Source organism: Rhinolophus sinicus, linkage group LG05, assembly GCF_036562045.2.
Source record: "Rhinolophus sinicus isolate RSC01 linkage group LG05, ASM3656204v1, whole genome shotgun sequence".
Taxonomy (NCBI): Eukaryota; Metazoa; Chordata; class Mammalia; order Chiroptera; family Rhinolophidae; genus Rhinolophus; species Rhinolophus sinicus.
The window spans coordinates 70766427-70794366 of NC_133755.1; the positions used below are offsets into that span (position 1 = coordinate 70766427).

A 27940-nucleotide genomic window follows, 5' to 3' on the forward strand; every position below is an offset into this window, starting at 1 on the left:
ACACACACACACACACACACACACACACACAGAATGAACGGTGGAGGGCGCGGCGTGTGGATCCCGGTTCTTCAGGCCGGCTCCTGCTGGAACGGGAATTCCTAAAGCCACTGGGGTGGAATACACTTACGATATATGTATGGGGAAAGGTCGGCCTGATTGCTTTTCAAATACATCGCCTGCCTCCGCTGACCGGCACCCTCCAAACTCACAAGGGCACACACTCTACTTGCCTAAATCCCCGAGGAGGGAGGAGGGAGGAGGGAGAAGAGGAAGGAGGGGGAGCGAGGCAGAGGGGGGTGGGGGAGCGCAGCCGCGGCAGCTAGCGGTCCGTCTCGCACGCGCGGGCACCGCGCTGGTCCGGGGCTGCAGGTTTCCCAGATGATGGCATCCGAGAACTTAAACAAAGGGGGCCGCCGCCGGAGCGCAGCGGCTGCGGAAAGTTGCGGTGGCGGATTTCCAAGGAGCGTGGCCACGACCCAAGCTCTTGGCGCAGCGAGCTCCCCCTTCCCACCCCCGCCGAGACAGAGATGGGGGCCTGCTGGTGAAGGAAAAAGGAAACTTTGAAACCACTGGGGACACATCTGTCTATAGGTATTAGCGTGGATGGTGCATCCTTGCCGCGCGCTTTACAAATCTCTGGGATGGCGAGGTGGGGAGGGCGGCGACACCACGCAGTCCTAGGTAAGAGTGGGTAGGTTACTCTTTTTCATGATTTTTTTCCCCTCTTCGTTTTCCTTCTGATTCTCACCACCCACCCACCCCCAACTTCTTCCGTCACACCCTACCTTTTCTCTCCCCTTTCCTTCCCTCCTCCCAGACTTCTAAGCGAACGCCCAGAACCACCGAGGGGACGCCGACGACGCAGCCGGACACTAAGAGTTAAGATGCGGCGGTGGGGGTGGCGGGGGAGGGGCAGGGAGGAGAAAGTGGAGAGGGGGAGGGAGCCTGGGGGACGACAGATTTCCAGCATCTACGATGCTCTGCCTAAATTAAAAAGCAACCAATCGGAACGGCCGGAAGGGGGGCCTCGCGTCCTGAGCCAGTCATTCCGGGCCTGCCAATCACCCAGCGGGTAGCCAATCAGCGGGGGCCCTGGCGCTCGACTTCCTTGTATTTGGGAAAGTGTGGTGGTGGGTGCGCGCTCGCGGCGGAGGGTAAACATTCGACAGTCCCCGCTCTGAGAGGGAGGGACGGAGAGCGAACTGTCAGATCCGCGCGCGAGCAAGCCGGCGGGCGGGCGAGAGGAGAGAGGGAGGGAGAGGAAAAGTGAGAGAGGAAGAGAGAGCGCGAACGAGGGCTGAGAGCGAGCTCCCGCGGCAACTCCGCTCCGGCAGGGCCCGCGCCAGCGCCGTCCGCGCGCCCTACGAGCCGCGCAACGTACCCACTGGAGTTGGTTGTGTATCCAGGATCCCCTATATGCACACACACCCCTCCATCTCCACCAATGCACTCTTCTTCCTCCTCCTCCTCCTCCTCCTCCAGACAACCGCTGGGAAAAAAATAAAACACCAACCCCAACCTTCAGCAACAAGGTAACAGAGCCATTCGACCTCATTTTTCTCCTGTTCCATTTTTTTCCTTGTTATATGTGTTTCCTCATTTCTGCCCAAAAGGAAAGATGTCGCCTCAGACTGTGACTGTTGCGAGGAGAATGAAAAAGGACTCTTGTTTCAGAGGTAACCAAGAGCTCCGGCAATAGCAACTTCAGAGAAATGCACCGTCGCAAGAAGTTTTCCTAGGACACAACAAAACTTGAAGGGACCGGACGGGGACAGCAGGAGCCAGCATCACCACGCCTTCAAGGACGGGAAAAGTTTTACGACTCCGAGGGACAACGCGTAAAATGTGTTCCTGAGGACAAGGACAGCGGCCAGGGGAAGGAGCGGGCGGCTGCAGGCTGTCCCCAGTTTGGTTCCGGAAGCGAGGGACGGCTTCTTTCTTTGTTGTCTCCCGTGAGATCGCCGCTTAGCAGGTGGAGCGAGCCCCGCGCTCGGGCCGGTCCGCGCCTGCCCGCCGGGACCGCAGGAGGAGCGGGACCCGACGCTCCGGCCCCGCGCCCCACTGGAGCGAGCCGAACGCGCCGGGGCTGGGGGGCGGCCACGACCCCCCCTGAAGGGGGTGGCCACGGAGCGCGCCCCGAGAAGCGAGCCCCCCTCCCCAGAGCGCTGCGGCTGCGGCCGCGGCTGCTGACCGAGGCCGGCCGGCGACCCCTGCGCCCTGCCGAGTGGCCTTGCAGCTGCTGCCGGGGCCGCGGCGGCGGCGGCGGCGGCGGCGGCGCGGGGCCGACAGGGGCCTGGGGCGGGGGAGTGGGGGGAGGGGCGGGGGGCCGCGGCGGCGGCGGCGGCGGTGGTGGCGGCGGTGGGGTGGCGGGAGCGGAGCGGCATGGCCACAGCGGCTTCTAACCCCTACCTGCCGGGGAACGGCCTGCTGGCGGCCGGCTCCATCGTCCATTCGGACGCGGCGGGCGCCGGCGGCGGTGGCGGTGGTGGCGGCGGCGGCGGCGGCGCGGGGGCGGCGGCGGCGGCATGCAGCCCGGCAGCGCCGCCGTGACCTCGGGCGCCTACCGAGGGGACCCGTCCTCCGTCAAGATGGTGCAGAGTGACTTCATGCAGGGGGCCATGGCCGCCAGCAACGGCGGCCATATGCTCAGCCACGCGCACCAGTGGGTCACGGCCCTGCCGCACGCCGCCGCTGCCGCCGCCGCCGCCGCCGCCGCCGCCGCCGTGGAGGCGAGCTCGCCGTGGTCCGGCAGCGCCGTGGGCATGGCCGGGAGCCCCCAGCAGCCGCCGCCGCCGCCGCCGCAGGGCCCCGACGTGAAGAGCGGCGCCGGACGCGACGAGCTGCATGCGGGCACCGCGCTGCACCACCGCGGGCCGCCGCACCTCGGGCCGCCGCCGCCGCCGCACCAGGGCCACCCGGGGCTGGGGCGCCGCCGCCGCCGCCGCTGCCGCCGCCGCTGCCGCCGCCGCCGCCGCGCACCTCCCGTCCATGGCCGCGGGCCAGCAGCCACCGCCGCAGAGCCTGCTGTACTCGCAGCCCGGGGGCTTCACGGTGAACGGCATGCTGAGCGCGCCCCCGGGGCCCGGCGGCGGCGGCGGCGGCGCAGCCGGCGGCGCCCAGAGCCTTGTGCACCCGGGGCTGGTGCGCGGGGACACGCCCGAGTTGGCCGAACACCACCACCACCACCACCACCACGCGCACGCGCATCCGCCGCACCCGCACCACGCGCAGGGCCCCCCGCACCACGGCGGCGGCGCGGGGCCAGGGCTCAACAGCCACGACGCGCACTCGGACGAGGACACGCCGACGTCGGACGACCTGGAGCAGTTCGCCAAGCAGTTCAAGCAGCGGCGCATCAAACTGGGCTTCACGCAGGCCGACGTGGGGCTGGCGCTTGGCACGCTGTATGGCAACGTGTTCTCGCAGACCACCATCTGCCGCTTCGAGGCCCTACAGCTGAGCTTCAAGAACATGTGCAAGCTCAAGCCGCTGCTGAACAAGTGGCTGGAGGAAGCGGACTCGAGCACCGGCAGCCCCACGAGCATCGACAAGATCGCGGCGCAGGGCCGCAAGCGCAAGAAGCGGACCTCCATTGAGGTGAGCGTCAAGGGTGCGCTCGAGAGCCACTTCCTCAAGTGCCCCAAGCCCTCCGCGCAGGAGATCACCAACCTGGCCGACAGCCTGCAGCTCGAGAAGGAGGTGGTGCGGGTCTGGTTCTGCAACCGGCGCCAAAAGGAAAAGCGCATGACGCCGCCTGGGATCCAACAGCAGACGCCGGACGACGTGTACTCGCAGGTGGGCGCCGTGAGCGCCGACACGCCGCCGCCGCACCACGGGCTGCAGACGAGCGTGCAGTGAGGGCTGGGGCGCTGCGACGAGAGGGCCGCCGCCGCCGTTTCCGCTGCCGCTGTCACCACCGCCACCGTCCCAGCAGCCCAAAGACCGGCATGCAGGCCCTTGGAGGAAAAAAAGAGAAAGAGAGACGAGCCGAGGAGACATTTTTTGAAACCCAAGGAAGGAGGGGCAAAACAAACAAGCATAATAAATACCCAGACGGTTTTAGATACATATATAACAAACAAAACCGGAAGAGAAAAAGGGGGCGATCGCGAGATCTCGTTTATACTGTGGTGGTGTTTCGTTTTTGGTTCCTGTTTTTGTTTTTTAAAGAAGGGTGAAGATGCCCAGCGCACCAAACCTGCACTCGGGAGGTCTTTCCCATCCTCACAAGTCCCACAAGGCGAAGGTGGACAGCACCTAGCACCTGCCTCGTCCTCTCCTCTGAAAAAAGCGCCCCTCCCTCCAAGGGCTGCCTAAAGTGACCCACCCGAACTTTCTTTCCTGGGAGCCACCTGAAAGAAAGCACAGGCACCGGGTTTAATCAGGGATGACTCTGTGCTCCGGAACCCTGTTCTTCTTGGCCATATTAAAGTCATTTCGGGACAAACTGACTATGAAATGGGAAGGAGAAAAAAAAGGTACAGTCTCCAGCAAAAACAATATTCACAGCTTCTGAAATTAACAAACTGAAGAGCAAAGCCAAAAGAAAAAGAACATGTTTTCTCCAAATAACCTTGGAAATAATAGCATCACGAAAGAACAGAAGGATGAGCAAGGGGACGGACATACGCCCGTCCACCGAGCAGTGAGAGAGGCCGGACCGAGCTAGGGCGCTGGCGGGCGAACTGGGCACAGAGCGAGGCCTGGCCACCAACCCCGGCTGCAACGGCTGTCACTCGGTTGGCGATGCCTAAAGATTCCACCGCTAATATTTTTTTTATTAATATTTTTAATTTTTTATTTCTGGACTGACTCAGATAAAGGGATTTAGAAAGACTGAGCACCAGCCGCTGCACTTCTTGGACTTCGCTCCTCAATCTGTTGCCAACTTTGATTGAATGGGTGCTGTGGATGTGATTATATAATACTGCCATTTCCAAGCAGTGTTTTTGGTAGGTTTTAATAAACAGACTTTTCAAAAGACGGCAATATAGAATTGTTAGATCCGTTGTTGATCTAAAAATATTTGCTTTATATTTTCATTAAATGACTTCTTTTAATATTTTATTCAGAATACTTATGAACTGCTGCAAAACGGTAATTTATTTTTCCCCAGATCTTGTATTACGTGTTTTTTTCAGACGAGCACAAATCAAAATGAAATGAAAATATGGACAGTTGTTAGGTAATAAGGGTATCTTTTGATGTGATCATTTGATTGTAATTTAATTTGAGTAGTGATTCCGTAAGAGCTGATCGAGAAAATAAATTTGTTAGAATGAAATAGTCTGTGTCTGATGCATAAACACTGTGTGGGAAGAAAAGAATTCTTTAGAAAATATTTTTTTACTAATGCAAATCCTTAAGTGATAGTGCTGAGGAAGTGAAGTCGAGCCTTCTCCACCTAAGGTGTATTTGGAAATCTAGAGTAAAGGACAGACATGCCAGAAACCGCTAGTACTTAAACTTAGTAGTCATTCCTTGGTAAACTGTAAATTTCGCAATATTTTTCTCTCCCTTAATTTTAGTGGGTGTTTTTAGTGTTTTTAGGGGAGATTGTCTAAATACTGGTACTTTTCTTGGGGATACCTGTGTCCTTTACCATCTTTATCAGAAGATTGGACTACATCACCAGTAAAAATGTGCCAACTCCTTATTAATAGTTAATACAGAGCCCCCCCCAAAGTTTAGCCTCTTTATCTTCTCATCCCCCACCATATTGCTGTCTCTTTCCTCTTTTTCTGAAGACTAATAATTGTGAAGAATAGCTTACAAGTCTATAAAATATTTTATATCGATTACTTCCCATTAATAACTATATGTAATTAAGTTTAAATTATTAAGCTGATTTTGATTTTTTTGTTTTGTTTGCTTTTCCTGTAATTAAGACTGTAGTTCTAAAATCCTGAATATGGTCCACACTGCATAACCCTCTGTGATTACCAGCTCAGACATAAGATTCTACATTTCTGTGTTTCGGTCTTTCCCTCGTGTGATTCTGTAATTTCTTTAATGGTGCTGGGGGTTTTAGCTTTTTGGATCACTCCTTAGATACACCCTGCAGAGTGGTCACATTTATCATGTTAATGTATCAATATTTACAATGTGGGAAAATGGAAGTGTGATGCCTCAGGTTGTGAGTACTGAAGACGCGAAAGTCTCTGCTTCATTGGGTCCTTTCATATTGTACTTTTAAAAAAGTATTTTGGGGTGATAAAGCAGTGATTTTTATAGATTAATTTCCCCCTAATCTCATTTAGCTGTCATTCACTTTTTGCCTTCTTCTCTCATCTCCACTTCCTCTCCCTATGATATCGATGCAGGGGTTAAAAACCCCGGAAAACTGTGAGAGCAACAAGGAACGGTTATTTCTTCCAGACAGACCCTGTGTCACTTTCATAAATCAAGCCCAGCCAGATGGCCGTGTATTGGGTTGCATTATTTTAAACACCAAATCGTACTAAAAATCACAATCATTTTGATTTGTGAAATCTGAAAAAGGCCATATTTATTAAACAGAGAGAAGAAAAAAATGAAAACAAGAAACCACAATTTACTTTTCTTGGCTTTCTTGTTTCCCTATTTCTCTTGCTGTTGTAATCACTCTGCCCCGCAAATTTACAACCTGGAGTGGGGGGTGGGGTGAGGACAAACTTCATCATTTTTTGAAGGTCTACAGGGGCAAGCAAAGAAGGCCTTATTGGAAAGCTGAGGATTGGGTGTGGTTGTTTTTTTTTATATGGTGGATACTACTGGCATGTGAGGTGAACTCCTGTTTTCCCTACAGGAATAGTAGTGGTTGATTAGACAGAGAATGGGTCTATTTAAAATTTTAGGAGCTATTTGCTTACTTGATTTGGCTGATGACAAAAGAGCTACCATTAGATTTCACACTGTTTTCTATTAAAAAGAAACCTTTGCAGATTACTTTGAAAGAAGCCCTGACTTAGTGGTAACAGAGTAACTTTTAATTGGGGTATCTGGGAAAGCAAGACCATTTTATTTCGTTATTTTGCATTTTTAAAAGTGAGCTAATGCTTGCACTCCATATTTTTTTAAATCAACCCTTTGAATGTATTTACAAAATTAAATTCATGGTTAAAAACAAAAGAGAGCAGATACAACTGAGAGGTTTTGTGCTAAGGCTGATACTGTTACACACGTAAATAATGAAAATATTGTTATATATCACCAGATCTCTTTAATGAATTTGGTCATTGTGTTCCTTTGCAGAGCAAGTGTCTTGTGCTTCGTAAAGTGCCCATTTGTTTCCTCCATTTCCATCCACCCCCTCCTCCCCTTCCAACCCAAAGGAAAGTGACAAAGTTCTGTTCCATCAATCTGGCTAATCCCAAACTAGGCCCATTTATAGTTTGTAGTCGGTCCCCTGTGGCTTCTGATCCGTTGTCCAAGCCTCAGTCATCCCATTCACCCAACGGTCTTCCCCTGCAAGTCTGGGCGATAAATCATTCAAGGTGTATTTAAAATAGTCACTTTGCTGTTGTTGCTCTGCCTTTTATTTTTCTTTTTTGAGTACTTAGCCAAGGACTACTTCTTTGTTCCAAAACAGAACTGTTCATTATCGATCTTAGGGAGTCCCCCTGCTTCCCTGTAGCCTCCAGTGTTTGCTCATTACCATGCTCATAATCTGTTTTGTATGAATGGTTTTCAACATTCAGAGAATAATTGGTTCTAATATTAAATGCAGTATATACGATTGATAGTTTTATCGATAAGTGTACTATTTTAAATAATTTTAACAATTAAATTTGTTTTTTAAATTATATATTTGTAAAGTATTTATCCTGTTGGAAGCAACAATATACTGTTGTATTTATTCGTTTATTTTTGTAATAAATGATCAACCTCTTCAAGCTAAATCAAAAATGACACTTTTATATATTTATACAAAATGCATTTTAAGAGATGGGCATATTTGCACCAATTTGTATGTAAATAGAGTAAGATCCATCAATAACGTGTAGCTTTCAGGACTAAATTGAAGGAAGAGACATTCTCTCCACATGGAGTTTAGTTTGCCCAAGTTCCAGGGTAATTAATCACACTCTAAAATGGATGCAACAAGTATTGGCACTGTATGCAGGCTTGAAATTAATTATTTAGGAGGTGGACCTGGTTTTTTTCAAGGCAGAAGGATAGAAATTAAAGAATTCTTTCATGAAATGCACGTGGCTGACTGGACCGATTAGAACAGATGCTATGTATCAGTGATAAAACTTAATACCTGGCTGTGTTCAGACTTCTATCCTGGGGAAGGGTGTTGAAAGAGAGTTCAGACTTTGAGGTTATCAGTGACCAAGAAACAAGGTGATGTAGAAAAAAGAGTTGTGTTATTTTTTTTGCGTGTTTTAAAAAAATATAGTCCTCTTAAAATGGCTGTGAGTGAAGAACCTCTTTCTCCTAGTCCTGTTCCTGACAGCATAAGCAGTCAGTACAGGTGGTGATGTTGTTTGTAAGAGTGATGTGTATGAAGCGTGGGGGCCACCTGTCCAGCTCTCCAAGTTCTGTAGGTCTCTTGATCATCTCAGTTCCTCAGGCGTCTGGTCTGAGGGCCTGAAGGTCACCCACGTGACCTCCCGGCCGCGGAGCCCCACCATGGGCTTGATCTTGATTTCAATAAGGAAATCAGAGGGCTCTGGGTTTGCCTCCTGAACTTTCCAGTCCAGGAGAGGAAATCGTGCGGAGGCTGGAAGAGATGGATGGGGGCGGGGGCAGCGGAGATAGCAAGAGGGGTACTTGTGTAATCAGATTCTTTGATTTTGTTAGCCTGGCTCATGGCCTATTAATTAGATTACTCTTTCATTCTTGATTTCACATCCGTGTTTGTTCCTGCATCCTAAAATGTGGGCGCGAGCGTGGCGAGCAGGAGCCTATGATGTCACTGCCGGCCAGCGGCGGCCTCCTGGCCTTCTGGAGGGTTGTGGGCTGAGTTCTTTATGAGCCGGGTCTTCCTCAAGGAAGAGCCGGCTCTGGAAGTGACCTCAGAGGGGTCTGGGCAACTGGCCTTCTTGCAGTGACACGATGTGTGAGCCTGTGTGTGTGTGTGTGTGTGTGTGTGTGTGTGTGTGTGTGCTAGCGCACGCGCGCGCGCGCCTGTGTGTGCAGGTGAGGGGAGGGGTCTGCAGAAAGTCGCAGCCTGGTCTCTCAAGCTCTAGGGACGCAGAGGGCTTGCTCAGGTGCAGGGCCTGCCTCACATGGAAATGGGAGATCAGAGGAGCGGAGAGGAGGGTCCTTCTAGGGACCTGGGGCAACGGCCGCCAGAAGCCCAGCTTCTGTCGGGACTCAGGGCAGGGCCCGGCAGCGAGGAGGTGGCGGGCGCGGTGGGTTGGCCCGATCCCTGCTTGGCCTGGCCAGGCCTTAACAGCTGGCCAGTCCCACAAGTTGTTTTCCTCGTGGCGACCATTCAGGAAAACGCAGGATCCTTTCTCAAAGATTTAAATTTCGCGGATGAATTACCATACAGCGGTTGCTTAGCAACTAAATTCAAGCGGGGCTAAGACTATGCAAGCTTTTTGTATTCTCATTAATAAAAATGCCACTCTGACACAGCAACCCGACTTTGGATCACTGCAACTTCTGTAAAAGCTGTAGGAGAATACAAACCGATCCTGCCATTTAATTACAGATCAAAACGGCTTGAAACGCGATGTTTTGTTCATCTATCTTCCTAAAAGCGATGTAAAAATAACGGCTTTTCAAGAGCAGTAGTAAATTTTTTTTTAATAGAGTTGTCTGTCGGGGTTACTGATAATTGTCCGATGAAACCTTTTTAAACACAGGTGGAAATGTTCCTTTTCAGCAACATTTCTACTTTTCCCCCTCAGTGCACTATTCTCTGAGCCTCTTCTGGTTTCCAGCCTAATAATAACAATTACGATTATTCTGGAAATACTCTGGCCTTGGGAGCCCTAGAGACTACAAGGGTTCCCGGTTAGCAGAACAATCGACGAAGCCGGTGGCTGCAGATAACCTGAAAAATTGAGGACCGACAGAATAGAAAGTTGTGAAAGTTTTCTTGGAAGGTTGGGGGAGTTGCTGAGCTTGGTGGACTCAGGTTGCAGAGGTTCTGACGCTCATCCTCTGAACGCAGGTGGGAAGTAAAGGCAGAAATGCCTGTCGACCTCTGCTCCACGCTGGCGGATTTTGCGTCCTGGGGTCCAGCCTCCTCTGCCAGGGAACTCAGTTGCCGCCTCCCTCTGCTCCGACCGTGGAGATCAGAGGGCTGAGTACAGGGCCTGCTGCCCGCCTCTCTGAGCGCCACCTCCTCGCTGCCCCAGCCCTGGAGCCCTGGAGCAAAAGTCAAAACGGAGCTGGGCCCTCTGAGTCTTCAAAGACTGACCCAGCCTAGACACCGGAGCCTGGGATTGCCATAAGGGGGGCAATCTGAGTCTAGCCCCAAGGGTGCAGCGCAGGGAAGGGGTTGTGCTGGTCAGAATGTGCCCGAATGTGTGGGTGGAGGGGGGAGCAGGGGTCAACCAGGACTGGCCTCGCGTGCGTGTCGGCCGCATTGTTTAGGAATGCGCCGAGGTTTCGGAAACTGGCCTGTGGAGCCGGGGCAGGGCGGGAGGAGGCCGGCGGCTTTGTGAAGTTTCGGCCGCATGCTCTGCGCGCCTTAGCGATCTGCATGGAGATCTTGGGGAGTCCGAGGCACCTGGCCCGCGCACCTCTGCTGACCGCCGACCGGGAACTCCAGCGTCCCGCGAACGCTAGGGTGGCAGTCAGGGCTCCTCCGCGTCACGTTCACCTCCCGCTCCCGGTCCCCGCCCAGGGACTGCGGGCCCCGGGCGTGCGCAGCGATGCTGAGCCGGAGGTGGGCAAGCGCGGGCGGCAGGTCGGTGCCCAGTCCACGCGCCGAGAAGATCGCGCTACGGCTTCGCTTTTGATGCTGCAAAAGGAGGCCGTGGTCAGCTGTAGAAAGATCCACGGGTAAAACTGAAACTTTCCAGATTGATTCCAGTAGCATTGCCAGGGAGCCTCCCCCCTTCGCTCACACTTTGGCAAAAGTGAGAACTTTAGACGTTCTGCCTGGAAGGGGAAGAACGATGAAACCCCCTCCCCCGCCCCAACTAATTCCATTTAACTCGATTTCCTTCTAGTGAGTACCAAAAAAAAAAAAAAAAAAAATGTGGAAATCAAACCATACGTCGAATATTTGTCGTATTAAGGGCTCCAGAGGCATCCAAGTTCGGTTTTTGGTAAAACGGACATAATAAACAGGAAGCCATTTATTTACAAATATAATTGTCCTAGACTAGCCGCATTCCATGTACGTAATTCATTAATGGAATTCGTTCCTTTTCCTCCCTTTGGAAAGAGAAATTTTAGCTTTTAAACATAGCTGGGTCTTGGGGGAGGGGAAGGGAGAGTGGTTAATTTACCTGTTCCTAGAAAAAGGAGCAAGGGTGTCTGGCCAATTCCTGTCTGTGGGGATGTTAAACAGTATAAAATAACCATTTACAAGACATAGAGAGGTTTGGGGTGTGTTTTTTTCTTTTTCACTCTTCAGAAAATATGTTTGTTGGTCATGGTTGCAGTCACCAGAGTTGGCCAACAGAAATGCGCTGGTAATATACCCTTAGTTGGTGTGTGAGTGTGTGTGTGTGTGTGTGTGTGTGTGTGTGTATTGTGTGGTGTGTGTGTGTTTGTGTGTGTGTTTGTACATGGGAACAGAACTTACATTTAAATAACTTGAGCTGGCTGGGACTATACCAGAATTTTATCTGTAAAACTCACTTAGTTGCCATAGTTTTAGAAATGTCTGTGGAAATGTGCCTGCTGCCCTCCCTCCCTTCTGAGAGGAGTTATATGCTAGCTCTTGGCTTCCTAGTTACCAGTATAAGCCAGTATCACTTACCTGGAGAACCTGAGTCTAGTCTTTTTTAATTCTAGAAGCTTTCTCTAACTGAAACCCCTTCCCCTGCAAGTTAGGAGAGAAGAGGAGAAGGGCGTTGTTTGGGAGCGTGCTGTCCAGGGGAAGGCAGAACCAGGTGTGAATCTGTAGGTGACCCGTTGAGTCCTGAGTAAACATCAGAAGCACAGGGCACACCTGAAGTATGTCTCGGGCTTTGTGAGTTCCCAGTACAGGGCATGTTTACGAAGGACAGAAAGAATGGTAACTGCTGCCCACATTTCATTGCTGTAGCTACAAAATAACAGGAAGGACACTGAGAGGAAAGCAAAAATATCTTTTTAATACAAAAACAAAAGGACAATGGATGTTCTGATGAAGAGCTTCCTGGGAAATCACACGTTAATTCTGTCCTCCAGGACTGCCTCTCCGCAGAAGGCAAGCCCATTTAGCCGGCTGGAGCATTGCACACTGAAATAGAATAGATATTCATTTTCAAAGAGCTCACCTTGTGCCAGCACTAAAATAAAAGATGCCAGAACCTGCCACTGTCAGTCTACCCAAGTTCAGACAGGGCTACTTCGTCGAGGTGGGAGTAAGGGCCAGGCAAGTTTGTTCCACTCAGACCGTTTAAGAATCTCCAGTGGAGAATCTATTTTTGAATCATATTTCCAAGGTTGAAAACCCTCCAGCAGAGCCTAAAAAATATTTTTTAATTAAATAGGACTAATCAGAAAGTATAGTATCACCCAGAAACTACTAGCTTGGTCTCAAGTATCTGTAACTTACAATAGGGGAAAACCCATCCATGAACAAAATAACATCTACAAACTATTCTTAATGAACATTTTTGGGGAGAAATCTTTAAAAACATTCTCAGATAATGCTATTGATTATACTTTGCACTCCTCGATGATTTTTTCCAAACAGGGCTTTAAAAATGTTTCAAACCTGAGAAATGTCTTTAACTCTCCCAAGAACTATTTAATAGTTGTCAGGGATGTTTGTAACAAGAGAGGGATGCTAAGCGAGTAAGTAGCCTTGAGTCCAGTGAGGTCTGGGGCAGTGGAAGTAGTGGGTTCTCAAAGGCCCAGGCTGCCTGCACCTAAAATGGGCTTTCTGCTTCTCAGTGAGGAGGGGCCAGCGGAGATCAGCACCATTTACCTAGGTACCTGATCCCACAGGCTTTCCCCTATTTATCAAAGAGGAAGAAATGAAAGTGAGGGGAGAGAGACCAAAAGATGGGTCAGTTACCTATCCCCTTTGTTCCTGGGCCTTGAGCTGGGGCTTCAAGGAGGGAAATAAAACGCCCCAGGGAATGAAGCCTTCACCTCCTTTTGCATCACCCTGACACCCCACCCCCACCCCACCCGGGTCAGAAAACCTTGTGCTGGCTGATTTGGAGCAAAATGGTAACTTGAGGACTCCCTGTGTTTGTTACATAACATACAGAGCCTTCTGCAGGGAAGTGCTCATATTTGATTTTTCTCCTAATGACTATGTGCAGGGAGAATGGCCCAGAAAGAAGGAGTGAAAAGAAATTAAATAAAAAGAAAAAACTATGGGTGACCGTGTAGCCATATGTGACGATGCATGTCAGCTTCTGTGCATGAAGACACTCCTTTCTTGCCCCTCCTGTGCGCCAGAGCATCCTCCGTTAAACACCTTGCCTAGGGCTGTACTTTGGTTTAAGAGGAGTCAAACCTAAATGGGGGCTGGGGGTGTGCAGTGTAGCCCCGGAAAAGTGGGACCTGGTTGCCCTGTATCCAGTAGGAGCCAAGTGAGTTCAGAGCTGTGTTATCCTCACCCTGCTCTTCTCAGAATCCCCAGATCCTTACTGTGGGAGGGCAGGTTACCCCTACCCATGCGCCCTGTTATGCCCACCCAGTCACCCTTGCTGGTGGCCAGAGAGCCAGCAGCAGGAGTCCGCCGCTGCAGCAGCCGGAGGTCACATTTAGAAAGCCTTTTCTTCGAAGAGAACCTGCCCCAAAGGCGAAGGCGGTGCAAACTGTTCATTTGCCCCAAGCACGAAGGGGAGATGGTAACAAAGAGAGAAGTATTTTGCAGGAGGGGATCTGAGCAGGGCAGTCATTAGGGCAGATCCCCGGCACCAGACCCTCTCCGCAGTGGGGAGTGAAGGAGGAAACCGGAGGGTGGTGGAGAGGCCCGAGAGGGGGAGCTGCTGAGGGCGTGCAGGCTGACAGAGCTGTAACAAAGGATTCGTGCAAAAGTAGTACCAAAGCTCTTTAAAGGATCACACCTTACAGGCCTGTCCCCAGCTGCCGGGGATAAAGTCCGTTGACTGTTTCCCTGGACTCCGTAGACTTGCCCCAGCTGTCAATGGTGCAGGGCTCGCTGGCAGGCCTCTCAGCCTTGGCCCCTGTGCTCCTGCAGCCGCCGCGGGCTTGGGTGCATGGCTGTGCCTGAGTCGATGGCCTTGTCTGTTCTTCAGGCAGCTGCCCGGTGAGGCGGTGGTCTTTTGGGGCAGCATACTTGCCCCTGTGGTTGGCCGGGGGAAAGGTCGTGGGCTGCAGTCTGGGCCTGGAGATGGAGGCCCAGAAGCATGCCACAGGCCTCCCTGGTGGGCGAGAGGAAGCGCGTTGGGGATGGCGGGGTCTGTCACCATGGTTTTTGCGAGGAAAGCAAGCAGGACACTGTGGAAAGGGTGCCCCCAGCATGCGCTGTTGGGGTGCTCACAGCGGCTACATGGGCATTTCTCCTCCGCCTTCGCTGAGCTCTTGGAGCACCTCAGTTCCTCTGGCCCCTCTACCCCACGGGCAGGGAAGCCTGGTGGTGACGCAGCATCTGAGTGCAGCCGCGGCCTCCAGTCGGTGGGTAGGAATTGCACTGTAACACCTGAGGACAGGAAGAATTGAGACGCAGGCAGGAGAGTGTGTGGGTGGTGAGGGGCCACACCATAATGACCCATGACTTTGCCCTAATGCCCCAATAGGTTCCCCCAAGACTCTGGTACAGCTCCCACCTCCCTCTCTGAGTTCATGGGAGAGGTATTTCTCTGGGAACTTAGGGCTCAGGAGTGGGGCTCAGTGCAGGCCTTCAGGAAGTGAGAAGCTCAGTGTCTGCCAGTTCAGGACTAGGAGTAGATGGAGGAATCCATCAGGCAGAGGTGTCCCTCCACTGGTGACAAACCGGCTGAAGAGGACAAAACTTTGGGATGGGGTAGAAGTGAGTATAAAATCTGGTCAGTGACTAAATGCTCTACTTCACAGTGTTCCTTTTCTTTAATTCTGCCCAGGGCAAGCCCCTCAGAGTTGCTGCAGACCCAGGCATCCAACTGCCTGCACCCACCCTGCCAGGCCTTCTAGCCCCCTCACCACCCCCTCTCCAGTTGCCCAGAGCAGACAGTCTGCCAAAGCTGGTGCAAGCCCTCAGGCCAGGCATGCAGTGCCCTCCCCAACTCCCCCCAACCCTGCTGGCCTGGGCTGGGCTGGGCTGGGGCTGCCACCTCACAAATGGACCCTTCGGTGGGGCCTGCTCAGAAATTCCAGCCAGCCAGCCCAGCATGGCAGAGAGGGCTGGAGGCCTTGAGTGACACAAGCGCCTACCCCTGGCTACATACAAGTGCAAATGAGATGCATTTTGGCTGATCAGTCCACTGTATTTTATGCAACTTAATGTGTCTATGTCTTGTCAACTCTTCTTGTCAGGAAGAATAGCAAAAAATTTTAAAAAGAGTTTTTTTTGTGTGTGATTTCCAACTGCAAATGCATCCAGGGAGATGGGGTGAGAGTGGGGACAGGATGGCTTGCTGACACAAACAACAGTTTATAAACCCTCCTAAAATGCAAACTTAAGCCACAAAGAAGAAACGAAAAAGAGGTGGGGGTGGGCTGTGGTTGCTGACAAGAAACCTTGACAAAACTAGGTGGATTCTGGCTGGGAAAAGTTTAAAGCCATAACACATTTTTTTTAGAAACAAAATTCATTTGTATTTACTTGGGTGCAGGGGACAGATCAGCCTCCATCTCCCAGCTTACCTGACATGTTGAACAACGTGTAGGGCTGCTTGGTGGTGGTGGTGGTGGGGGTCTCAGGAAGTTCACCAGGAGGAAAGAGGTTTTCTGACACCATGTAGGCCCTATCTGTGTTCGGGTGCTGGCTCTCCTCTCTTTATATCTCAATTTCCAAACAAATTGTAAGTGCAGGAAACTGGCCTCCAACTCTCACCAGATCTCCCCACCAGGTTTCCTCAGAAAGCAAGTCTCTCAGACCTAGGTGGTGATGCCGGCCTTAGTAAGGTAAGGGGTCGGATGGAGGGGAGTGGTGGTAAGTCTGAAGGACCAAAAGGCTTCTGGTGTTCTGCCCTAAGCCACCTCCCTAGGTTCACAGTGCACTTTGGTAGAGCTCTGGTGTTTCAGCTCAGAGCCTGAGAACTGCCCCAGGACAGCCAAAGAGGACCACAGGACCAGCTCCACTCTCTACCCCCGCCCCTCCTCACAGGTATTTGCTGTTCTGGGCTTGTCTGCCCAAGAAAAGGGAACAGTGGATTTTCTCAGCCCAGTTCCCAAGCCCTGCCCCTCTCCCCCATGCCAGGCTTAGTGGTAGGCAGAGCCAAAGTGCTGGGAGTTAGCTGAACTGTGTGTCAGCCTCTGGTCCCCTCTTTCATGGGGTTCTCAGAGTTTGCAGGGCATTTGTTCTCGGGGTGCCTCTGGGTTCTTAGGGACAGCAGGGAATTTGCTGTTGACATCTGAAGCTGTCCGGTTCATAATATCTGCCTCTGGGGTTGGCTGCCCACTCGAAGAAGCTGTAGTAGCTTTCTGGTCAGGACTCAGGGTCTTACATAGGTTACTAACAGGCAGAGGCTTGTATCTAGGGTAGCCACTGACTACCCCAGGGAGAATACCCCAGGCCCATTTTACTCAGGTAAGGTTTTTCAGGTGAGGATACCCTGTTACCTGTGCCATCCTGTTACCTGTGGAGGATTCCTTCTCTGCGGTATTCTTTAGATGAGGTGTGAAATGCCCTCACTGCTGAGCAATTAACGCTAACAAAATATTATGGGGGGGGGGGTGATGTGCTTCACATCTAGAGTAGGGGCCACTTAGTACTTTAAAACTACCCAAACTTTTACACTGCTTAGCGGAGACGTTTGTTTGTCCCAAGCAGCTCAGGTTTCTGCCATGCAGCCTGGGCATTTCCATACCAGCCTGGTGAATACATCAGAACCAGATGTGTGCTGCTGCTGCTGCTGTTGCTGCTGCTGCTGCTGTTGCTGTTGCTGCTGCGGGTGTCCACCCAGGAGCTGAGGTTCTGGGGAGATGTCCCCCACAAAACAGACTTCAAATTCATTGCCCTAACGTACTCAGTGTTCTGACAGGCCAGTATGAAGGGCTGAGCTATGGGGCACTGAGCAGAGGTAACCTACACCCAGATGAATTGCCGGGTCCTCCCACTGCTGGGGCCCTTCGCTGTCTGCTTCATGTTGGCTGACCAGAGCTCCTGCAAGCTGCCCTCTCCTCTCTTCTTGCTATGGACTCCCAACAGTGATTCATTCCCTCTCTTCCTTCCTGCTTCCTTCTCCCATCCCAGCGGTGAGCATGGATTTCCATTTGGGATAAGAAGGGTTGTTAATAAAGAAGCAGTGCAGGGTGGCAAACCATCTTCACTAATAAATAAATCCAGCCACAGTAGCCTTTACACCAACGGACTATATTCACTAACCTTTTCTTTTCAGTCACCCATCCAGTGGCCAAAACCATTTTAACCCATAAGCAAACAAGACATTTAAAAGTGTAGACCAAGTGCCTACTTTTCCTTTGCTCCCCTGAGTTGACCATGCCTCACTGCCTCGCCTCCCAGCTATCCCGATATCCATACCCCAACTGAAGATTTAAAACACTTCCTTAAAATCTTCTGGGGTTTTCAGCATTAACAGACTACTTGGAGAGAGAAGGAACCCTCCCCACCCCAATTCTGCATCCAAACCAAATACGTTGTAACCACCACCATTAATTACACTTTGCATACTTGACATGCTAGCAATGTAGATTCCATTATTTACCAGAAGCAGTAATAAACTTTACTGGAAGAAATAAACTGAACACTGACCGTGGGATACCTACTGGAAAACTCTCTGAAAACTTCATCTTATCTTCTTACCTCCTTTATTGGGGTGATGTGCTATAAAAATCTTGGATAGCAGAATTTTAAAACAGCTTGATTACCTTAAGTAGTGTTGGAGTCCTCAACACCAATCATTAGTAATAAAGTCACTAATAGTCACAATTGGTATTTAATTGCTTGATGTGATTGTGGATTTATTCCCCACCCGATTTAGTTTCAGAGGGAAGTACAGGTGGTTCAGAATCAGTAAACGGAAGGCATTTGCAGGCAACTTTTTCACCAGAAGGGGAAGTACTTTTGTTATATTTGCAGACATGTGTCTCACACATTTTTTTTCCTGTTTTTTGTAAACTATCTAAGAATAAACATTACAGATCTGGGTTTTAATTTATCCAGATGGGATCATACAGTACCTAGGATTTTTTTTTTTTTTAATATGCTGTAGAATTGAGGACACATGGCTGCTGTTCACACGGAAAGCAGAAAAGAAAGTCAATGTGAAAGCAGAAAGAACTGAATCGCTAGTGGAATCGAATATCTGAGCAAGTCCACTTGATTCCTTCGCAGGAAGAGGGTGAGCGGTTGCGAAACAAAGTTTCCCTGGGTCTTTTAAGAGGGACACCGCGAAGCGGGCCAGACCTTCGCACCTGCGGCCGCTCTGACTCTGGGTGGTGCGACCTCTCTGCCCCGATCAACCCCCGCCCCCCGCCCAACACACAGACTCCTCTGTGCTGGCGCTCCGCGTTCCTTCCAGCCTGGCACCGCTTTTCGGAACCTACCGGAGAACTTCCTCTGCCAGGGTGCCGTCCGCCTCTTGCCTTCGCCCTCCCTCTCCTTGTCCCCTGCTCCTCCTGCCGGTTCCCCGCGTTCTGGACTCACCCAGAGCGGTCCTTCCACTCCACACCCGGACAGGAAACCAGCTTCGGTCGGGGCACCATTTGAAACTGCCTTTTATCAATATCACCAAAGTCAAGAGCGCACACTTCAGACTCTGAGCTCCGGAGCCTGCTTCCTGCAGAAAACCGGGGATCGGGGGAGGGCGGTTAGAAATCCTCAGGCCAACCGCGACTCCAGCTTTCTTACGGAAATGACCGCCAAGGCCGCTCTCCCGGAGCCCGGCTCCCGGACCTCGGTCCTGCCAGCCCCTGGTTGTCCCTGGCCCTGGTTGTCCCTGTCCCTGGTCGCAGCGCTCGCTCTGAGCCGGGACCGCCGCGCGCGGGGCCGGGCCGGTGGGCTCCCCTCCGCCCGCGCGCCGGGCCGCGCTCAGTATTAAATATTCATAGAGACCGCTACTTTCTTAAAGGAGAATCTACCGCGCGGGAAACTTCACAGTCAAGGGGACGCACAAAGGAAGGTCTCTGTTCCTGCATATTCCCGAGGTTGGGGAGATGCAGCCCCTCTCCGCTCAGTGTCCGCTTGGACTGACATTAAGGAGAGTACTAGAGGAAGGGATCATCTTAGCGTTAAGTGACTTTTCTTAGAGGATGTGGAAGAAGCGATGGACTTGGCGGAGGAGAGAAAGCTTGCCCCCTGATCCCTAGATAGTTATTTTCAAACTAGCTCTCGCATCTTACACCCTAGGGTCTTCAGGGTCTTTTTGGTTTTTAAAAAGGAGACTGTCCGACATCCCTCAGGCTCCACCGGCATTGGGGGCAGCAAGAAAGTTGGCCCTGTGTTGTTGGAACCCACGCACGCCCTGAATTTAGTAATCCTTACCCTGAACAACAGTTTCATTTGAACGATTAAAACAACAACCACACCTTCACCTGTCCCCGTCTCTCAAAAAGTGAGCCCTGTTTGTGGCGGCAAGTCAGGGCGGGAAAGGGGGCTGCAATGAGCGCGTTATCGAGGCTCCTGTCTGTGCCCCAGTTCTCGCCTCGGCGCGTCCCTGAGCCCTCACTCCCGCGCCCAGAGGCCCCGCGGTCACCGGCAGCCGGCGTCAGCTTCCCCAGTCCGCAGCCAGCGCTCGGCTCCTCCCCGGGGAGCGCGGCCAGGGCCCCCGGCGCGAGCAGAAGTGGGAAGAGGGAGGGCAAAGGCGAGAGTTCTGGGCTGGCCGAGCAGAGGCCCGCCAGGGAGTGCGTCCCCGCCGGGGCCCGGCCAAGCCGTGATGGGGCCACGCATGGTGCCAGGGTGACGCCGCGCCCTGACAGTCATACACACTCACACTCACACTCACACCCGCGGTTCTTTTTGTTCAGGGCCAGGCGCACTTTCACAAGTGGTTAGAAAGTCTTGGGCGCCATCTAACGGGAGCAGCACAAAGTTGATGACGGGTGGAGCTTACGACCGAAGAGGCGCGGGTGTCAACGTGGAGGGCCCTCTCCCCTACCCTCTTCGCACTCCGGAACTCGTCACCCCCTTCACACCAACACACAACACACACACGTTTGGGAACTCAGGAGTCCCCCGAAGCCCGTCTTCCCAGGGGCCAGGTAGCAGCGCCTGCCTGCCAGCCTGGAACCGTCCCCTGCACCGCTGTCCTCTCCTCCCTTCCGAGTAACCCCAGGCCACCGAAGAGGAAGGATAGTCTTGCACCTGCCTTCATAGGGCCCTGGTGTCATTCAAGCTCTCTCTTGTTCCTTTTGGCCTGTGATGGAAAGTCCCAAGTAGTGCCAGGTGGTCGTAGGTGTTTTCCAAAAGGAACAGCTACCTAATGAAGAGGTCTGTTGTCAAAGAAACTTCCAGAGGGATGGGGAAAGGAGGTGAAAAAAGATAATGGTGGAGAAACAGGAGAAGGGCCCAACTGAAAGATTTGGTCTTTCAGTGGCCTAAGTGTCTCCGGAGAGGGAAGGATTGGGTTCTCAGGAAACTGGGTGATGCTATTGAGGAGCCTGACACGTGGTGATGCCCAGGAGGGGCTTCTGGAGGAGGAAGAAAGTCCAGCGCAGGAAGGGATGGAAAAAATGGACCCACCTACCTAGAAAGTGGGCTGGAGCTTGAGAAGGCCTCCTCTGAGGGTTCTAGGCCATTGTGAAGGCCAGTGGTCATAGGAGATACACATTTGGGCCTTGCACTCTTGTCAGCTCAAGGCAATCGTGCAGTGTGGGAAGGTAGCAGAAGGGTTGGTGTTTCTGACCAGCGGTGAAACAAGGATGAAAATGGAGGAGAAGTGCCAGTCAGGCCCAAACCACCTTCTCCTCACACCTGAGCAGCTGCCATCTGTCATGCTGTTTAACAGTGTGAATGGGTGACCTATCTCCATGCCTCCAAGCAAAAGGCCAATGGCAGAGACGGTCTGTGGGCAGTCTTAGACACCTGGTAGTTGGCCCTGGTGATGCCACCAGAGGTGGCTGGGCTGGAGTCTAGATTCCAGGGGAAAGCAGTGGATCTCCCCAGTCTAGGCCCAGAGTTGTTGAAGGACTGAGAGCCTTCTGCCCTGGTCTCTCGGGTTTATAAAATGGAGATTAGAATGCCTGTTCCTCCCTCAAGTATGTTACGAGGGCAAAACATGAAGTCAGATACTGTGTTTCCCCAAAATTAAGACCGGGTCTTATATTAATTTTTGCTCCAAAAGACTCATTAGGGCTTATGTTCAGGGGATGTTATACTGAAAAATCATGCTAGGGCTTATTTTCCAGTTAGGTCTTATTTTCGGGAATACATGGTAACTACACATTAGTTTATTGTTGTAAAATACACATATAGCTTCCTAGCTTAACCATTTTTCAGTGTAGAGTTCAGTGGCATTAAATACGTTTGCACTGTTGTATAACCATCACCACCACCATCACACAGAATTTTTCATCTTCCCAAGCTGAAACTCTGTACTCATTAAATACTAACTCCCCACTCCCTCTTACCCCAATCTTTGGTAACCACCATTCTTCTCTCTGTCTGTATGAATTTGACTCTAGGTTCCTCATGTAAGTGGAATCATACAGTGTTTGTCCTTTTGTTTCTGGCTTATTTCACTTAGCATAACATCCTCAAGGTCCATTCATGTTGTAGCATGTGTCAGAATTTCCTTCCTTTTCAAGTTTGAATAATACTCCATTGTATTTATAGACCACATTTTGTTTATCCATTCATCCATTGATGGGCACTTGAGTTGTGTACACCGTTTGGCTATTGTGAGTAATGCTGCCGTGCACATAGATGTACAAACATCTCTTTGAGATCATACTTTCTTTTGGGTAATCACCAAAAGATTACCCATGCTGGATCAGATAGTAAATCTACATATAATTTTTTGAGGAACTTTCATACCATTTTCCATAGTGGCTGCACCATTTTACGTTCCCAACAGTGGTACACAAGTTCCAATTTCTCCACATCCTCACCAACACTTGTTATTTTCTGTTTTGTTTTTTGAAATAACAGCATAATGGGTGTGGAGTGGCATCCAATTGTGGTTTTGAAACAGTTTTTTAAGTGTAAATATAAAACATAATGAAATAAGACTAATAGAGCAAATTAACTACAGGTTTAGCAGAGTCGAAATAACCTGATTACTATTTCAAATCTCTGATCTTTAATTTTTGAGTCCAGTTCTATGAAAAAGGGAAAGAGGAGAAATGGCCCAGAGAGAGGGGCGCCCAGAACCAACGCTGTTTCATGATCATGTTTTGGCCTTTCTCTAATCCAAGCTGGAAAATCGAGGGACTATATAGTTTCAGTGAATCTATTCCTTTCTTTATTTCCAAAGGGAGACCAGAGAGTCACCCTCTCTTAAGCAGAGGGGAGAGAGAAAAAATTGTGTTTGCCTTCTTCCTGGATTCATTGATTTATTCCAATTGAAAGAGAAGCTAGTGTCCCAGACATTTGCTGTGTGGACTGGTCGAAATCTTTGAAGTCCTTTTTCCTAGAAAGGGCTTGAGAACCAGCAAATACGTAAGCAGCAGCGAGGCCCCTTGTTTGGGAGCTATCTCACACGCACAGCATCCCTCTACCTCCTTACGTGGCCCTATTGCCTGGCAATCTCAGGTCAGCCTTATTTAATAGCTATGTGTAGAGTATTTACAAAGTGCTCTATTATCCTTTCTTCTTCTTTTTTATATTCCAGCCTGGGGAAGCAGGTTGGTTTCCTTTTCCCCCACACATTAAGTGAAAATATCCAGAGTGGGCACAAGGTAATAAATGGAAAGGACTGTGGTGACAAGGTCATGGCCGAGGCTCCTAGCCTGAGCTTTTCCTTGGCCCACTGAACCACACTGTTTCTTTCATGTGACAGGAGGGTTGGCACAGGACAGAGATGGGAGAAACCAGAGCAGCAGGCCTTGGCAGAGACCTCAAACTCCCTCCTGCCAGCAGGCAGACTTTTCACTTGCTGAACTGCTGAAGGTCAGTGATGTTTAGCTCTTTGGGATTCAGGGGTGTGGAGGAAGGCAGCTGGGAACCCCCTTTGGGAGGGGGTTTGTGGAGGCAGATCTTAGTACCTCAGCTCCAGTACTTGGCTTGCCCTCCTCTTTAACTGCTGTGTCTGCTCCCCAGAGAGGACTTACTTCACATCAGGAGCTCCGTAACTTAAGACAAAAGAAAAAATCACTACTGTGACACACGCTCACACACAATCATTTCCTCTTCTCTTGTTAAAGCTACTTCCATGTGAAAGAGAAGATGCAGAAGAATTACCCTTCTGGGGGGCTCTGGGGCCGGGAGACCTCTCAGTATTCTGAAAGGGCTTTGTAGTGTTTGGATGCAAGCCATTTGTTTCTAGAGAGAATCACATTGGGTAGGAGCTCGTTTTTTCCATTTGCAATGGCTTATTAAGTATAAGCATCTCTCTTCTCTGTTTATTGAGTGATTAGCTCTCCCTCCAACTGACCCTGCCAGGGGACATAGCCAAAGTCTATCCTTACCACACAGTTAACCTGCAAAATGTCCTTCCCGTAAACCCAGAGACCACAGACAGGGCTCATGCTTAATTCTGGTGTCTTATTTTTATAGTCTGCAATAAGGATCTCCACTGATGACACAGTGTGCACTAATGCCACCCATATTTCCATGGTTCCAGTCCAGTCCCAGTGTCTCCACTGTGAAATGGAATCTAGCTCTATCAGAGGCAAGCCAGCATTGTGCCCTCTGCATGTGGCTTGGCTGGGAGGCTATGGTCTCATGGCTCAATTGCTGTCACTGGATCTTTTCTAATTTGTACAAGGACCCTTCCAACAGAAGACTGTCCTTCCTGGCCTCATGGGACTTGACAAGGATTAAAGGAAAAGGCTCCTTCGAGCACCTGGATGCAAGCAGCTGAAAAATCAGGAAACTTGTAAGCAGCAAAGATTAACCAGCTGATTGGTAGCTGGTTGCCTGGCTGAACTAGATGGTTTCTATCCAGTAGTCAGGTTAGTATAAGGATGGACTGGCTGTGCTTGCAGACCCAGCCTTCATCAGTTAGATTCCAAAGATCAGAGCAGAAACAAAATCATGCAATTTACCCAAATTTAAGAGACAAAATTCAGTTGTAGGGTTTGTTCTGGAAATGAGGATGAATTATTTCTAAGTGGATCCTTTCTCTTCTCTGCCAGTTTCTTCACAGTGATATAGGGAAAGCTGAGGATTTATCATTGATATTGTTATATAAATGTTGTCTACCTGCATACACCATAGGATAGACAAAGTAATTAAACTATTTCCAACCTCCTCCATCTGCTCGATGGAAGCTCGGTGCTTTTGCTCTGCATTATGCCTTTATGATAAGGCCGCACTCTTACTAGTCTACATTTAGGATTCGTATGTGAGTGTTGTACTTGCTGTGTGAATCTGTATTATTTTACACTTGGTAGAATACAAGATGGAGGCAGATCCTGTGTATAGTAAGGCTTAGCATCTCTTCTAAGGGTTGGGATTATTCAATATGGCAGTCACCTTATCATTACCATTTCTTGATAACAAATAGATCTCACATTGCAGTACTAAGGGAGGGTTCTGGGTGCTGGGTGCTGCATTTGTATTTGTTGCTGGTGCCATTGAATTCCTCCCTGTAAGAGCTCATATAACTCCACCCTTGTTTCTTCAGGTGGTGCCCTCAAATCCATTCTGATCTGTTTGCCTCTCCATAACAACGAATGGTTCCAGAACCCAGAAAAGAAAGAAAAACTCTCTACTCTGCAAAGATAGACTTGAGCTCTGTTTGATCTCAAGATTTACTGCATTATGCTCCAAAATTTCTGTGTGTGTGTATCATACCGAACACAACATACATGCACACACAACACACATGCACACATAACACACACAACACAACACAACACACACACACACAAACACATATGTGTCTTAAGTCACATCGGGTCTCTGGCCACTGCTCTTCTTCCTCTGGGTGTCCAGGGGACCATGTCCTAGAAGGGAGACCTGAGTTGGCATCAGGTAAAATGGTAGCCAAGCCCTGCCAGTCCTCTGAGATGAAGTGTGGTTACCTCAGTTGAGAGCAATTGGATGAGGCAAGAAAGGTGACTTTTTGTGTTTTTTGTACTTAATTTATAATTTGTTTTCTCCTTATTTTTTTTAAGTCTCTCTGGAAAAAAAAATTACCCATCTCACCAAGGCTAAGAGAAATCCCCAGAAGCAAGATTTTCTCCCACTTGGGCCAGAATATTTAAAGATAGCTGTGTATTCCTTTGGCAAACAGAATGGGGCAGCAATCATGAGGTCAGAGGTGCCCGCCGGGGGCGGGGGGAGGGCACTGGTTCCCCCTCCTCACTGGGTATCCTCCCCCTGAAACTGCAGCCTCTGCACTTTTTTTTTTTCATAGCAGAAGTCCTGTTCCATGGCGTGCTTATTAAATCCATACCTACTGAGGGGTGCAGGTGGTGTGTCCAGGTTACAGAAAGCAAGTAACAGGACGGGCATGATGTGCCTTCCTGGAGTAACAATTTACTACATGATTCTTTAGGGGACAAGGTCAGGAATTTAACTGAAAGATAATTTCAAACTACACATTTATGTTAAAACCAGCATGGATCTATTGTACAATAGCATACGAAATCATCATATAATTTAAAAAACAAAAACCAAGACTTGAAATGCGTTTTGTGACTCGAGATGATGGCTTTGAACCAATACCTATCCCTTCTTTGCATCCAAGCACATGCAGTTTCTTCTGACAGTGATATTTTGGTGGAAAATTTTGAGAATGCTACCTTAGAACTTATTCCCCCTCCTTTATGTGGTTCGGATGTTAAGTTTCGGGACGTTACATTTTCAGATTCATCCTCTCTCCATGCGCCGCCCCCCCCACATAGACAGATTTGGGGCCACCTGTTCACTCCACAGCCAGGAGGATGGAGAAGCTCCCTCTTGCCAGATTCTCTCCTTCATCCTGCCTAGTCCACAACAATGCCCTCTCCAGCATTTCGGGAGGAGAAGCTCTCACTTGGCTCCACTTCCAGGTTCTGTGTTTGGACCAAGCGCAGTCTGCACAATGATTATGTCAGTGGGACCGGCTGGAGGGAGACCTGTTGTTCTGGGGGGAACAGCTGGGAGGCCCCAACACCTTCACATGGCCCGCTTGCTCCTAGGTGCCTGACCATGCTCCCCACTGACATAGGGTCCCACGTTTGTATGTGTTGCTGGTGCCATTGAATTCCTCCCTGTAAGTGCTCATATAATTCCACTCTTGTTTCTTTAGGTGGTGCCCTCAAATCCATTCTGATCTGTTGGCGTCTTCATACCAAGAAATGGTGCCAGAGCCCAGAAGAGAAAGAAAACCTCTCTACTCTGCTTTCTGTTTATTCCTCCCAAAAGTGGGTGTGTGTTTGGCTAATCATCTGCAAACTCTGTGTCCGTCACTGTGCTCCAGAGTTATGCCTATGGGCATGGTACCCATCTGTTCTTCTGGCCAAGGGCTTGGGACAGGGTTTATCTCTTCTGGGCAGGGACAGGTTGGGTGCCGTTCCACTGGATAAACCAACACAAGGCTGCCCTTTACTATGAGCAGAGATTGTGGAAGAGAGTCAGTTTAGCAATTACATTCTCTAAACAGTCAATAAGGCAAAGACAATGTCTTAGAAACAACTTAATACATCAGTATGGTGAAAATACTATTTTGTATAGGCTTTAAACTCCTAGAAGGTAAAAGACATCTAGTTTATTTCGCATATAACCTTTTTATTTCACATCTAGTTTGTTTCACATCCAGTTTATTTCACATAGAACCTTCTTTTATTCATATCTGATCTTTTTTCATATACAGTTGTTACACAGAAGTTCACCCTGCCTTCTCTGTCCCTCTCTCTCTCTCTGTCTACAAATATGAGATAATGTATGTATTGGATTTATATATATACTGGGGGTGCCAAAAAATGTATACACATTGCTTGTATTCATCTTTTGTTATCGATATATGTTGAGTATTACAATTTTCATACAGTTTTTTCCTTTCTTAACACATGTATACATTTTTTTGGCATTGTGTGTGTGTGTATCAGAGTGGGACCTGTACAAAATATATTTTATAATATATTTAATATACACTTATTATAATATTATGTATGTTTTTTTCAAATAGGCTCTTCAACCAGTTGCCTTGAATTTTGTCTGATATAGCCTTAGGTATGTCCATTAGAAACCAATACATTTGCCTAAATTTGGTAAAATCTCGAGTCAAATTTTTAACTGTGGTGATTTGTTGGGAGAATCCTGCATGGTTCTCAAGAATCAGTGTGTGTCTCTGACACATGAGCTGGTGCTGTATGGACATGTCCCTAAGTTGTGTCATATCTGGGATATCTGTCACTACATTTTCATTGTTCCCTCCACTCCACTGCATTTCAAGGTTGCTCTTCTTTTCTTCCTCCTTTGAAATTGGGAGAAGAATAAATAAAATTCACACTTATAAGGAAAATAATGAAGCAAGTTGATATCTTGGTTATTGTCTAGGTGGAGTTATTGATTCACTAAGAGCTTATTAGAGCAGATAACATCTACTGTGAGGGAATGGGTTTCTGAGAAATACAGTGTTTCAAAGTGAAAGGTTGTTTGTTTGTCTGTATGTTTTTCAAGACTTATCTGAGTTTATCAATTAAAGCTATTGGCCTGACTTAA

General features: G+C 49.7%; 2 protein-coding genes and 1 long non-coding RNA gene across 12 annotated transcripts; 2 read left to right on the forward strand and 1 right to left on the reverse strand.

The window, feature by feature from the left end:
- LOC141571589 (uncharacterized) lies at positions 1-27940 on the forward strand. Its single transcript, XR_012496446.1, has 2 exons — positions 1-684; positions 26526-27940. It is a non-coding gene; the product is annotated as an uncharacterized LOC141571589 (long non-coding RNA).
- Positions 2350-5287, forward strand: POU3F3 (POU class 3 homeobox 3). The gene is given in 3 exon segments (XM_019751680.2): positions 2350-2506; positions 2509-2920; positions 2922-5287. Coding segments are annotated over 3 exon segments (1473 nt in total). The 5' UTR covers positions 2350-2385; the 3' UTR covers positions 3862-5287.
- Positions 12195-20060, reverse strand: LOC109458238 (uncharacterized). Of its 10 annotated transcripts, none has more exons than XM_074332469.1 (5): positions 19884-20060; positions 18836-18968; positions 15871-17143; positions 14133-14728; positions 12195-12343 (listed from the first exon to the last, which is right to left on the reverse strand). In XM_074332469.1, the coding sequence occupies exons 3-5, from the start codon at positions 15962-15964 to the stop codon at positions 12275-12277; spliced, it is 759 nt and encodes a 252-aa protein (XP_074188570.1). In that variant the 5' UTR covers positions 15965-17143; positions 18836-18968; positions 19884-20060; the 3' UTR covers positions 12195-12274. The 10 variants fall into 10 exon arrangements, with proteins under 10 accessions (XP_074188570.1, XP_074188569.1, XP_019607247.2 ...); XM_074332468.1 differs by lacking the exon at positions 19884-20060 and adding an exon at positions 19717-19877; XM_019751688.2 differs by lacking the exons at positions 15871-17143; positions 19884-20060 and adding an exon at positions 19673-19877 and having other exon boundaries at positions 14138-14450; positions 14570-14728.

Coding starts and splice junctions, on each gene's coding strand:
- LOC109458238 (XM_019751686.2), bottom strand. Junction 14,729..18,835: donor GAGTGGAAGGACCGCTCTGG/GTGAGTCCAGAA, acceptor TCCTGTCCTCAG/GTGTTACAGTGCAATTCCTA. Junction 12,344..14,132: donor GCTGGGGACAGGCCTGTAAG/GTGTGATCCTTT, acceptor ATTCTATTTCAG/TGTGCAATGCTCCAGCCGGC.